At 44.1% G+C, this 14,676-nt stretch overlaps 2 protein-coding genes across 2 annotated transcripts in view; one reads left to right on the forward strand and one right to left on the reverse strand.

The window, feature by feature from the left end:
• mrps18b (mitochondrial ribosomal protein S18B) lies at positions 1-11,721 on the forward strand. The gene is made up of 7 exons (XM_061741133.1): positions 1-103; positions 6,863-7,046; positions 7,122-7,219; positions 7,294-7,362; positions 8,652-8,718; positions 8,789-8,848; positions 11,487-11,721. Exons 1-7 carry the CDS (start codon positions 23-25, stop codon positions 11,681-11,683), a joined length of 756 nt encoding a protein of 251 aa, XP_061597117.1. The 5' UTR covers positions 1-22; the 3' UTR covers positions 11,684-11,721.
• abcf1 (ATP-binding cassette, sub-family F (GCN20), member 1) overlaps positions 11,706-14,676 on the reverse strand; it is a 26,878-nt gene continuing 23,907 nt past the window's right edge. The window contains exons 22-25 of the mRNA XM_061741134.1: positions 14,429-14,597; positions 14,289-14,353; positions 13,488-13,560; positions 11,706-11,980 (exon numbers count right to left, since the gene is read on the reverse strand). Coding sequence (XP_061597118.1) covers positions 11,814-11,980; positions 13,488-13,560; positions 14,289-14,353; positions 14,429-14,597 — 474 coding nt within the window. The 3' untranslated portion in view covers positions 11,706-11,813. The remainder of the gene's footprint in view (positions 11,981-13,487; positions 13,561-14,288; positions 14,354-14,428; positions 14,598-14,676) is intronic.

The raw sequence follows: 14,676 nt of genomic DNA on the forward strand, positions 1-14,676 counted from the left end.
ACGAAGAAGAGTGACAGAAAAGATGGCGGCGTGCGGTCGCGTCGTCCCGCAGGTGTTGCGCCGTTTGTCCTCGTCCGTGTGGCCCGTGTGTGGCCAGGTCCAGGTGAGTCTCTGACGGTCTGTCCAGGTAACGTTAGTTATACCGCTCCTGGACCCGCGGGGGAGAAACCCCGGGGGTCTTTACCGTCCCCCGTTCTCCCCGTCGGGGCGTGACGTCACGGGCGGTCACGTGACTCCGCGGCAGGTTAAAGGCTACATTCATGTTACAATAATGTACATTAATCATGTACATTATTCACTTCTAAGTAGCTTAATGTGTTTGTGTTAGAGCTGCCACCATTCCTTCACCAGTGTGTTATCTAACACAGCTGATGGGTACATGTCTTCATTTAGGCAAGGCAAGTTTATTTGTACAGCACAATTCAACACAAGGTAATTCAAAGTGCTTTACATCAACATTAAAAGCGGCAAGACGCAATTAAAGAGTAAATAACAAATAAAATGAAATAAAATGATAAGAAACGAGGTAAAATAATAAAAAGCACAAGTTGTTAAAAAGTAAGGCCAGTAGAGTACAGCAGGTAAGTATTTAATTTCAGAGTACGCTTCAGGTCCGTAACCTGTGTTGACATTTTGAAGGACGACCGAGTCCATTAAGGGCGACAGTCTGATGCAGAAAGCTGATTCATATCAAGTTTATGTCCACGTATGACGGAGGCCTGAAGCAGCTCTGAAACCTCCTGAATCTTTAACGGGTCAGATCTGATCTGAAACACATACGAGGCAGAACTTCAGAATTGCTTAAAGGAGCTTGAGGCTCCTTTTAAGAAATGAGACTCTCTAGCGCCACCCTTCACCACGACGGCCGTTGGGGGTACTGCAGCCAACAGTGACGCCGGCACAGGAGAACGCATATGGGAGAACCATGGATGTATTATAGAAACTGGATTGGAAACTAAAAATGGCCGCCCATTCATTTCAATGCATTCTGCTCAGCCAGCGCATAAGCCGAAAAAATCTCTGACTTCCGGGTTTACTTCCGCATACAGCGGCCCATAGAGCATGCGCAGTTGAGTCACCTCCCATGATGCTCTGGGGCCTCCCATCATGCCCCGGGGGAATGCCGCGAATATTAATATAATATGTATTAATATAATACATAAATTAATGTATATTATTACATGTATAGCATTACATATAATATTAATGTATTAATATAATATAATTACATAATATATATTAATATAATCCATCCGTGGAATGCACGGACACGGCTGTGACGTCATCCGTGACGTCACGCCCAGAAAGAGACTTTTCTTTTACTTTTCTGGCCGTTATAAAACATCTTTGACGGATATAAAGTCCGTGACTTAAAAATATAGAATACAAAAATTAGTAATTGCCGGTGATTACAGCTGGAGGTGTCCTGTGAACAGTTTTAGAGGCTTCTCTTTTACTATTGCGCTCTATGGGAAAAAAGCTTTCTGGGCCGCATGGGATTTTCTGTTGCAGTACCGCGGCTGGCCACTGGAAAAAATCGGCGCGCCTTCTGACTGCCAGACCCGGGGGCTGGGGAGAACGGGGAGAACGCGCATGCAGCGTCATTTGATGTCACATCCGCAGGACAGCACGGGAAACTCGGCCCCAGCACTGCAACACATTTTGCAGCACACAGCCTGTTCAAGGCAACGGAGAGATACACTAGAGCAGTGATTCTTAACCATAGGGCCGCGGCCCACACTTGGGCCGCGAGCGCCATCTAGAGGGCCGCCAAAAAAAATTCAGTTTTGTACGTGTGGGCCGCGAGGGCCGCGGAACTGCATAGCAACTCCCAACCAAATGAGGAGAAGAAGACACTCAGCTAGCTGTACGTGTAATAGTAAGAGAAATGGTGTGTATTTACAGAGAAAATCCTTCATTTTGCACAGAGTAGGTTTAGATCCGCCAGGATTAGGGATCGATTAATTGGGTCTGCGCCCAGAGCAAGCGAGCGCGGCGTGCTCATTTATCCCGGCGCGTGCCCGCGGCCGGGGAGGTCGGCTGAGGCTGCCGCTCGGCCGGGCGGTGGGCTCCGTCGTTACTGCTGAAGGATGGTAGATGTAGATGCGTGGGCTGTCGTGTCTGCTGGACTGGACTGTTCGGGCTTTCGAAAAAGCATCGGAAAGTGACTCGGCTGCAGCGCGACCAGAGAGCTGCGGTGCGGGCTGTGCCCGTCGCAGCTGATCAGGCTCGGTGAAACCCGACACACTGAGTCCTGACAACTTATTAATGTAAATAACTTAAAGTAAAATCAAACTAAGTTTTGTCCTCCGCTGTATTTTTAAATATGCAACCCGGAATGGACAAATTCATCCTGTTCAGTCTTCCCACTGGGACAAAACCAGTGTCTCATACGTTCAGAGACCGTGGCGTTCAAAGTGCGAAAGTGAAACGCCACCGAAACAAAACATAAAGTTTTTCATCAAACATATCCACTCAAGTCTGAACTGAAGTCACAGAAAATAAGCTGACCATCTTAAACATGTTTGGGTCCACATACAGCTGTGAAGCAGCTTTCTCCACAGTGAACATAATTAAAACTAAATATCGTTTCAGGCTCATCAATGAGCACCTTCACATGTGGATGAGAACCTGACACCATCCAGCCCAGATTTAAAGTCCAGACAGAAGAAATTAGAGCTCAGTTCTCTCACTGAACGACAGAAAGTGGGGGCATAAGATTATAACAGGGGAAGAAAGAGAAACTGCAAAACTGTTAAATTGTTAAGATGTGTTTATATTAATTTAGTATAAAAATGTGTTGAGACAATAAACAAAGAAAAGGGGAAATTCAAACTGCTGGTAGAGAAATAAAATAAGATAGCATTTGAAAAATAAAATAAAATGTACTTTATTTTTAAGAGAAAAAAATATGTTTAATTCAAGTTAAACATGTTAATTGGCAAATATGTACTTTTTTTTTAATATAACAGTCAGATGCAGATGTTGATAAAACTATGAGGCTACTTGAATATACACACACACACACACATATATATATATGTATATATATATATATATGTATATATATATATATATATATATATATATATAATGATGTTCTGGACCTTCGCTTGAGTAAATTTTCTCTAAATGGACCTCTTAAAGTTTTAGTTGAATACCCCTGCTATATAGTGTTTATACTTAATGGGCCCCGGGCCACTCTGTACTGAAAAAATTGGGCCCCAAGGTCAGAAAGGTTAAGAACCCCTGCACTAGAGGACTCTAGTTTTTTTTTCCTGCCTCAAGCTCCTTTTAAATGATGTACAGGTGTGGCCTTTACTTCCAGGTGACCTGAACTCATCACCTGTTCTGCAATAACGTGTCCTTGTTGTTCACAAACTGGCCTGAGTGTGTCGCTGATACATCCTGAGGTGCGCTGGGACACGTCTTCCTGAGTCTGGCTCAAATATCCCAGTTATGTTTACTGTCCAGTCAGAACTCAACAAGCACATCTGAACCAGTTTAAGGTCCGACAGATAGCTTAAAAACCTCCTACTGGAGCAGAAGCTAACTTCCATCTCTGACCTGCACTGGAACAGCTGCAGTTACGGTGTGGCTGTGACCCGGGCGCTAGAGCGGGCCAGCTGGGACTAAAGTTGCTTTAATAAACGAAAATTATGACTAAATATCGTCGTCAACGAACCTTTATCACCTGAGGAAAACGAGACGCAACGAAAATGCTGGTCATGTGACAATAACGATAATTAAATATATAATGCAATATTATAGAGGAATAAAAACCAGACTAAAATGTAGATTACAAAATAAAAATTCAAATGTGTCTTCATTTTCATTGATCAAAACGAGACGAAATGTTCTACCAAAGATCCTTAATGTCCATGTTTTCAGTAGTTTCCTCTGGTTTAGTTCTGCTGCTGGGTGACGTTAGTCCTCAATCCCAGTCGCTGCAGCGGGGAATCAGATCCAGAAGATGCAGCTGCAGAGTTAGAGGCTGATGCCGTTAACGCAGAGCTCTAGGTTCACGTCCATTAAAAACAAAGTTACATAGAGAAACGCGGGGATCTTCTCTGGGGCTGGGAGAAGAAGAAGAGACCATCTTTGGATACACTTTCCTACATAGACGTGGAAAAGAAAACCCAATGTGTCGTGGAAAAAGAAAAAGATGGAGAGAAATGCGGAAAAATAAATATGTTGTAAACTCAAATTAGAGTCTTCTTTATCTGGAACGAATGTATTCTTGAGTCTATAAGGTAACAATAATATAATAATAAGATAACCTTGTTTGAATTCTCAAATGGTTTTGGCTAAATACAATCTTTGACTAAAACTAGACTAAAATGGTTCTGGACAATTCTGACTAAAATAAGACTAAAATGCTCAGACTTTTAGTCGACTGAAACTTGACACGACTAAAAGGAGTATGAACATGAATAAAAACTAATAAAAACTAAAATGATAGCTTGACCCAAAGACTAGACTAAAACTAAAATTGAACCAGGCTGACAGAAACAACACTAGCTGTGCCCCGGGTGCAGCTGCAGCTCAGGTGTGACTCTCCTGCAGAGGTATCAAGTAACGAAGTACAAATACTTCGTTACCTTACTTAAGTAGTAATTTTGGTTATCTATACTTCACTGGAGTAATTATTTTTCAGACGACTTTTTACTTTTTTACTCCTTACATTTTCACACAATTATCTGTACTTTTTACTCCTTACATTTTAAAAACAGCCTCGTTACTCTATTTCATTTCGGCCTTTAAAAAAAACTATCCAGTTAAATTGCTCCATCCGGATAGAGTGAATTTGGTTGTGGTTGTTTCAGATGTTCTTGTCCAGTTTTGTTCTTACATCCGTTCCCTCTGATTCCTGCAACTAAACTTGGATGTACATTCCAATAAAGGTTAGGATAAATGATAACATGCCTCTGAAGTTTGACTTTTTGCACCATTACAATACTTATAGGAAACTAGTCATCATATCTCCTGCTCTCTGAAACACATGTTAATGCTCAATAGTACACATATATGGTTCTTTAATATACACTGCTCAAAAAAATTAAAGGAACAGTTTTTTATCAGGGCATGAATTCAACTGCACTTTTCTGATAAGGTTTTGGTCAGTTACGTGGCAGAGGGGGTTGTTAAACAGTTTCAGCTGCATTGGAGTTGATGGAATTAACAACAGGTCCACTAGAGGGTCAACAACGAGATGGCCTCCAAAACAGGACTGGTTTTGCAGGTGGAGGCCATTTCAAGTTCCTCCATCTTGATCTTTTTTTACTGTTTTTCCACAAGTGTTGGCTTTAGCTAGAGTCATTATCACGACTGGGAGCATGAGGCGATTTCTTAACCCTCCTGAAGTTGCGCAGATTGTCCAACTCCTTCAGGATGGCACATCCATGCGTGCTGATTCAAGAAGATTTGATGTGTCTCCCAGTACAATCTCCAGAGCATGGAGGAGATTCCAGGAGACAGGCAGTTACTCTAGGAGAGCTGGACAGGGCCGTAGACCGTCCTCATCCCATCAGCAGGACCGATATCTACTGCTTTGTGCAAGGAGGAACAGGTTGAGCACTGCCCAAGTCCCACAGAATGACCTCCAGCAGGCTACAGGTGTGAATGTCTCTGCCCAAACAGTCAGAAACAGACTTCACAAGGGTTTGCCTCAGGGCACGACGTCCTGTAGTGCCCTGTGTTCACTGCTCTTTACCGTGGAGCTCCATTGGCATTTGCCATAGAACACCAGAATTGGCAAGTCCGCCACTGGCGCCCTGTGCTTTCACAGATGAGAGCAGGTTTAGCCTGAGCACCTGTGATAGACGTGAAAGGGTCTGGAGAAGCCAGGGAGAGCGCTATGCTGCCTGCAACATCATTCAGCATGACCAGTTCGGTGGTGGGTCAGTGATGGTCTGGGACGGCATTTCCATGGAGGGACGAACAGACCTCTACAGGCTAGAGAACTGCAGTCTGACTGCCATTAGGTATCGGGATGAAATCCTTGCACCCGTGGTCAGACCCTACGCTGGTGCAGGAGGTCCTGGTTCCTCCTGATCCACAACAATGCCTGGCCTCATGTGGCAAGAGTATGCAGACAGTATCTGGAGGATGAAAGAATTGACACAATTGAACGGCCCTCACGATCAATTGATTTAAACCCGATAGAAACCTCTGGGACAGAATGTTTCGGTTCATCAGACGCCGCCAGGTTGCTCCTCAGACTTTACAGGAGCTCACTGATGCCCTTAGACAGATCTGGGAGGACATCCCACAAGACACCATCCGTCGTCGCGGCATGACGTTGTCAAGCATGCATACAAGCATGTGGGAGCCACACAAGATATTGAAAAGAATTTTGAGTTGCAGAAATTGAATTTAAGCAAAATGGACAAGCCTGCCACATCATTTTTTCACTTTGAGTTTTGGGGCGTCTATATACTGAGCCCTCTGTAGGGTGAAAACTTTTATTTCCATCAAAAGATGTGGCATCCTTTCGTTCCTGAGACATTAAACTGTCCATTTCAGTATAGACATCCAACATTTTTTTTTTCACCATTGAAATCTGATGTGTTTTCAAAGTGTTCCTTTAATTTTTTTGAGCAGTGTATTTGCATTATACTAAGATGCATTCATTTTCAATGGCTTTTGTCCTTAATGGCTTTTTTTCCCCTTACATTACGTTTACTTTTATACTTTAAGTAGTTTTGAAACCAGTACTTTTATACTTTTACTTGAGTAAAAAACTTGAGTTGATACTTCAACTTCTGCAGGAGTATTTTTAAACTCTAGTATCTATATTTCTACCTGAGTAATGAATGTGAATACTTTTGACACCTCTGCTCTCCTGTCCTGTTGTTGCCAGGTGTGCCTGCAGAGGGCGCCTGTGAGGCTCCACCCAGCTCCAGCTCAGTTCCAGTCCTCGGTTCGGTTCCTGTGTTCCCCAGCGTCCCTGCAGGACGAGGCTGCGGCCCCTGTCGACGAGGCTGAGGCCCCCGTCACCGAGTCCCGCTACAAGGACGCCCCCTGGACCTACCTGGAGAGTGCAGGTACTGCAGGAAGGCCGACTCCTCGTTCAGGCGTGTCCGGGTGAACTCCTGACACGTTGTTCTGTTCTTAATCAGAGTACGTGGAGAGGTACGCCAGTGACCCGGTGTGGACGGGCTACAGGAGGAACCACAAAGGAGGAATCCCCCCCCAGAAGACCCGCAGGACCTGCATCGTATGTTGCTTCCTGTTGAAACGCTCGTGTTGGTTCTTTGTGTCCACATCACGTGACTGAACATGTTTCTGCAGAGAGGAACCAAGGTCTGTGGGAACCCCTGTCCGGTGTGCCGGGACCCCAACCTCTTCATCCACCCTCAGGTGAGCTGGTCACGTGACCCCGTCCACTGTAGGCCTGGGGATCCATCCAAATGTCAAGAATCGATTCCATTCCGATTCTTAAGATTCAGAATCGATTATCAGGATCTGATTCAATTCGATTCCAATATTGATTTGGGTTAGTGTTAAAACAGTTTTTTCAGCTGTTGCATGAATTATGACTGTGTAGTTCTGCAACATATTAATACTAATATTATATTGAGATTCAACAGCAAGTATTGGCAGCTAATGATGCTTTAAGGACCAATCACCTCCCAGAATGCTGATATAACTGCTTTGAGAAACATTGTGTCAGAATTATCAAACAGATCCAGGGAGGAAACAGAGACGTATGAAATCAGTTTTATTTTTAACACATTCCATTTCTATTTTTTCTATTTTCTGTGTCTTTCGGTTTTTAATTTTTGAGAATTAGGTTTTTAGCATTTTATGCAAATTTAACCCCAAGAAAGTATATAAAGCAATGATAAATGAAAACTTTAATGTTTTCATACTTTTAAACATATTTAAAGGCAAAACCATGGCAGTAGTTATTCTCGTGTCCAACAACATTCCTTTTTTGGGCATAAGTTATTTGTATGAAATACATATTTTAAACAGGCCTTGAATCATGTCTTAAAAACAAGCTTTTGATTGTTTTTGCAAAATAAATTAGAAATTCAGCCTCTGAGCCATGTCTTTATCTTCCCATTCTCTAACCTCATTATCTATGCGGATTCTGAGTGGGCGGGGCTATGATAATGAGACACTGTGCTGATTGGCTGCCTGAATGATGTGATACACCGCTACGAAAAAATGGCGGAAGCTCCGGCCGGCGGAGTTAGTTGTGGGCGTGGTTTCACGCATCGGAGGCCAACCGATGTAAATCGCATTTTTGGTTACGTAACGACGGGAGCAGAATCTGAACGGCTCGTAGAAGCCACATCACACTGGAAGGATCATCCGGGCGGCTGTACAGACACTGCAGAATTTGGTTGCTTTCCTCCTTCTCTGAGTTGGCAGGCTGAGAGGAGACCACTTTATATATGTTAAAGCAAGAAAAAACCTGTTTTTCATAATAGGTCCCCTTTAAAGTGCAAAAAAACAGGTTCACCGGGTGAAAATGTAATAATGAGAAAAATAAATAAATAAAAATCGATCTTTAGACATACGAATCGATTTTTAGGAATTAATATGAGAATCGGTTTAGAATCAGAAGTCTAGTGGACTGCTGGGCTCTGGTCACATGACCCGCCTCCTGCAGACCTGAACAGTCTCCTTTCTTCCTCCAGAACGTGAAGTTGTTGGAGCAGTTCATCAGCCCCCACACTGGGACGCTGTACGACCCCACCCGCACAGGTGAGTCCGCACGTGCCCCGTTACCGTGGAGACGACGGGCAGACCTCTGACCTGCTGCTGCTGTCCTCAGGTGTGTGCATGAAGCAGCAGAAGAACCTGGACAAGGCCATCAACACGGCCCGAGATCAAGGTACGTTCCCACATGGATCAACACCGACTGTTTCTGACAGTACGAGCAGGTTCAGCTACCCGGTGAGAGCCGGGTCTAGAGTTTAAAAATACTCCTGTTGAAGTATCATCTCAAGTTTTTTACTCGAGTAAAAGTATAAAAGTACTGGTTTCAAAACTACTTAAAGTATAAAAGTAAAAGTAATGTAAGGGGGAAAAAGCCATTGAATGCATCTTAGTATAATGCAAATATATTAAAGAACCATATATGTGTACTATTGAGCATTAACATGTGTTTTCAGAGAGCAGGAGATATGATGACTAGTTGCCTATAAGTATTGTAATGGTGCAAAAAGTTAAACTTCAGAGGCATGTTATCATTTATCCTAACCTTTATTGGAATGTACATCCAAGTTTAGTTGCAGGAATCTGAGGGAACGGATGTAAGAACAAAACTGGACAAGAACATCTGAAACAACCACAACCAAATTCACTCTATCCGGATGGAGCAATTTAACTGGATAGTTTTTTTTAAAAGCCGAAATGAAATAGAGTAACGAGGCTGTTTTTAAAATGTAAGAAGTAAAAAGTACAGATAATTGTGTGAAAATGTAAGGAGTAAAAGTAAAAAGTCGTCTGAAAAATAATTACTCCAGTGAAGTATAAATAACCAAAATTTATATTTAAGGTAACGAAGTATTTGTACTTCGTTACTTGACACCTCTGATAAATAAAATTGAATGTGTAATATTCCAGAAAATGTCAAAGGTGTATGTTGATGATGTCATCAGAGGAACATGTTCATTGTCTAGTTAAAGAACATAACAAACAATGGGATGTAAGAACTTTATTTCTTTAAACTCATCTTTATGAACAGAAATGACAGGCATGGCCTGTTGAGGCTGCTGATTGGTTGGTGTACGTCGGTGTGAAGGATGTTGGGGGTTGTGCTCCACCTTCAGCTCTTTGAGCTCTCGGATGTTTCTCGGAATGGCTGAAATATGCTTCTGCGTCACACCAACGCAGAGCACACGCCGCAGCCGTGACGCCGTGCTGAACCCTTCGGACTTCTCCGTCTCTTCATTTGGTCGCGGTGCAGTACCCCCCGCGGCCACTAGTTAGCGATCTTTTTCTGAATGGTTTATCCGACTTTTTCCGGTCACAGTAAATCAAAGAGATAAGGACAACTATTGTGCAAAAAACAAAAAAAATCACATATAAACGAAGAAAAGAGCCCTGGAAGTTCACTACTGATTCAAACCGGAAACCGGAAATGCTTCGCTTTCAAACGAACCAATCACAGCCCTCTCGGTCTGCGAGTGGACGGCGTCTCCTCGACGCGTAGTTACAATTTTCAGGAGGTGCACGTCAGTGACGGCGCAGGTGACGGCGTGTCCTCTGCGTCGATCCAAACCACACGCCGTAGGCACGGCGTCATTTTGACGCAGAAGCATAATTCAGCCTTAACTGGTAAACTGTAACGGACTTTAGTCATCAAGCCCGTCGAGGTTCCAGACAGTTGGATCAACGATGGATCAGTTTGTGCTGGAAATGTTCTGGTTACGATAGAAATGTGTTAAACCAGACGTAACTCACTGAAACCAGACTGTAGCAACCTTGTGGGGTCTCTGGAGATAATCAAGCCCCCTCGTGGGAGCGCTGACTCCACACCTGGTTAATCCACAGGTTGGGTGGAAGGAGGGTGTGGTTGGTTGGGACCGACGTCGGCCCTCCGCTCTCATCAAATCTAGCCGTCCTCGTTTCATTTCCACATTGGATGTAATGAATGTCTATCAATAAAGTATATTTCTCCAACTAAGGTTTATAAATTGTATACAGTAATCCCTGGTTTTTGGCGAGGGTTACGTTCCAAAAAGAACCCGTGATAGGTGAAATCCGTGAAGTAGCAACCTTTTTTCTTTTTTACAATTATACAAGGCTTCAAATTGCAGAGATCAGCCCCGCCCCACTGCGACCCGAGTAATTGGATTTGAACGGGAGAAAATGATTATGAAAAAAATACAATAAGTACAGTAGGACAAATTGTGACTCACTGCTCTTCTGATACCGCTGCATCCTGACTCGCTCTGTAGCGTCTTTTCCTTCTAAAGCCCGCGGTGCAGGTGTGTTTTCTTTGAGAGAAAAACATAGTTATGGGTCGTTGTTGTCGCTCTTTTTTTCTTCTGGGCAAAAAGATTTTTAAACTGACATGCCACCATGGATTATATCTGAGAACTGTAATGAGCGATTCGTCAAAGGGTCCCGTTCTTCAGCTGCTGCTGAAGCTCATTGGCCGTTCTCAGCTTGTTGCTAAGCGACCAACGTTATTGACACAGGAAGTGAAGAGACTGTTGAGCCAATCAGAATGCAGAACTCGATGCACAATGCAAATCTGTGAAGCAGCGAGACGTGAACCGTGTTATAGCCAGGGATTACTGTATTCAAAAACTAATCAAATGGCTGGCCCTGGTGTTCCACAGGGTTCTGTACTCGGCCCGTCACTCTTCACGCCATCCATGCTCTGTTAGGTGCTTTTGCTAGCGTTTCCGAGGAGATAATCCTCACTCATGTCCATCCAATAATCCAGATGAGTAGTGTGTTGCAGAGAACCTCCGGAGGACGACTGACTCCTGAACTAACCGCTGTGTCTCTGCCTCCAGGGTTACTGCCCTTCCGGATCCCATATGTGGACTTTTCTGGAGAGGACTACTCCAACTCCCATGATGCTGTTGGGCGCACCGCTCCTCCCCCCTCCCTCCAGTCAGGGGAAAACTGGTACCACTGGTATGGGGAGATAACGCCTGATGAAGGCGAGCTGGCTAAGGTCAAGAAGATGTACAAGGCGTATTTAAAGTGACGATGTGTGAGGCCACAATAAAGATGATGAAGAAACCAGTTTATTGGCAGATTATTATTGTTATTCACACATTTATCATGTTGGATGGGCACCACGTGAACACGGAGCTCATGCATGTGCTCGTGCATGTTCAGGCGTTGACCTTGTTGGCCATGGTCTCCCCCAGCGACTCCAGCACCTCCCTCTTGTACTCGTCGAAGTCTCCGTCGATCTGGTTGACACTGGAGTCCTCCACCACCCAGAGCTGGCACTGCGTCTCCGTGATGAGGCGGGCGTCGTGGCTCACGATGATCACCGCTGCGGAGACACCAGACAGTCAGGCGCCAGTTACTTACAGCCCCGGCACAAACAAATATTAATTATCAATGATGGCGGCACACATCAACACAGAGCTACATGTGAGCAGCTCGACACGTCAGGGGAGTCTTTTGGTGCAGTTTGGAAACCCTTTAGTTTGTAAAACAAAACAGGAAATCCTTGTAACATACAGGACAAGGACCAGTCCAAAACCACATCCAGGTCCCCCCGAAACCACCTCGACTCTGTCTGGTCCGCAGGTCCGGGTCTCCCTGAAAGTCTCGCTGGACTCGTACGTAGCGAGTTCAACTGAACCGACCTCCAGACCACTGCGTTCGCCTCGGTTACACAGATGAGACGTAACGGATCAGGACTCTTCAGACTATTGTAATATCTAAAATAAAACCACGTCGCCTCCAGTTTACACAAATAAATGAAACATTTCCAAAAGATGTTTGATATAAATCACCAGGACAGACATCTTCCAACTCATGAAAATGTTTTTGAACAGACGGTTTATAAACATTTCCATTTGTATTCTGACTAATTATTTAAATTTTCCACCTTTTGTCAAAATATCAGAAAATGTGTATTTTTATTCTTTTATTGAAAGACGAGTTACGAGACGACGGTCATGTTGATGTTCTACCAAGACACTGACAATCAGTGCCTTGGGGAAATTTAATTCCTCTTTAATTCAGAATTAAAATAAATAAAATTACCATGTAAACACCTAATTCCGAATTAAAATGGCCATTCCGAATTAAACTTAAAGGGGACCTATTATGGCATCTAATACCTATTTTAAACAGGCCTTGAATGTCTTTAAAAACAAGCGTTTGATTGTTTTTGCTAAATAAATTAGAAATTCAGCCTCTAAACCATGTCTTTATCTTCCCATTATCTATGCAGGATTCTGAGTGGGTGGGGAGGCTATGATAATGAGGCTCTGTGCTGATTGGCTGCCTGAATGACGCGATACACCGCTACAAAAAAATGGCGGAAGCTCCGGCCGGCGGAGTTAGTTGTGGGCGTAGTTTCACGCATCGCTCCCGTAGAAGCCACATCACACTGGATGGTTCATCCGGGCGGCTGTACAGACACTGCAGAATTTGGTTGCTTTCCTCCTTCTCTGAGTTGGCAGGCTGAGGGGAGACCACTTTATATATGTTAAAGCAAGAGAAAACCTGTTTTTCATAATAGGTCCCCTCTAAAAAGAATCGGAATCAAATTGATTCTTGATCCCCAGCCCGAGTCACAAGTGACTCAGCTTTAACATTTATCGGCACCACCTCATGTAAGACCTGCTTTATTTGCTTGGTGGTGTACTTTCTTCCCATCAATCAGACTCGACTGCAGCAACACCGGTGGTCGTGGTAAATGTACTCAGCCTAGCTGGCCCTAGGAATGTCCCGTGTCCAGACGGGAACAATCGGACCCGTAGATCCAAGTCTCCAACCTCGTGAAATCAAGGGTCTGATCCGAGCATTCAGACTAAAGGACTCACCTCCTTTGTACTCGTTGATTGCGTCCGATAGAGCATCGATGGACTCGATGTCAAGGTTGTTGGTGGGCTCATCCTGGCGGACAGAGACACGGTTGAAATTTTATTTAGAACATTAGTGGACAGTAGTGAAAACAAAACAAAAATCAATAATAAATAAATGTAAATAAGAAAAAAAAAGAAATAAAAACATGCATCCATCATAATTAACATGCTCGAAAAGGAGTAGAAAGAAGTAAAAACGTATTAAATCCTACCCTAGAGAAATTGTTTTGTGTAACAAACATGGTGGAAGGCGGATCTGAGAGCGAGGAGTCATTACAGTTTTGCAGTACAGATGTACTAATTGAATTGGTTTTTATTAATTCAATTGGTGTAGTTTAGTAGCATTTAGTATTCTTTTAGAGCAGTGTTTAGGGGGCTCCAAAGACTGAATGTGGTGATTTATAGTTAAAAAGGTGGCGTTGAATTGGTATTTTTTTTAATCGTTATCGTGATAAATGCCAGAAATTATCGTGATAAATTTTTTAGTCCATACCGCCCATATTATACATATATCCAAAATATGACATACATACCATATCCAAAATGTGTGTGTATGTATGTGCATACATTCACATTTTGCATATGACACACACACACACACACACACACACACACACACACACACACACACACACACACACACACACACACACACACACACACACACACACACACACACACACACACACACACACACACACACACACACACACACACACACACACACTCTCTCTCTGAAAGGAGGACATGAGCTCTTACCAGGATGAGCACGTCCGGCTGACGGCAGGCCAGCTCTGCAAACACCACCCTGGCCTTCTGTCCCCCTGCAGACACAGACAGCTGTCATGATCAGCCCTCAGGACCGCCCGGGACCCCAGCGTTCCTGCAGCCCCCCCTACCCGACAGCTTGGAGATCTGGATGGTGTGGGCGTGGCTCTCCAGGCCGAAGCGGCCCAGGCACTTCCTGCCGTCCTGGTAGGGCAGGTTGAAGTTCCTCATCAGGTACTCGGTGGCCGTCTCCTCCAAGTTCAGCTGGTCGGCGTACTGCTGGTTGAAGAAGCCCACTTTCTGGAAGAGGATCACAACTCAGCTCAGACTAGAGGGCTGCGTTGGGATTGGGTCCCGCCGGACCCAACGCAGATCTGGC

This window comes from Cololabis saira, chromosome 15 (assembly GCF_033807715.1).
Source record: "Cololabis saira isolate AMF1-May2022 chromosome 15, fColSai1.1, whole genome shotgun sequence".
Taxonomy (NCBI): Eukaryota; Metazoa; Chordata; class Actinopteri; order Beloniformes; family Belonidae; genus Cololabis; species Cololabis saira.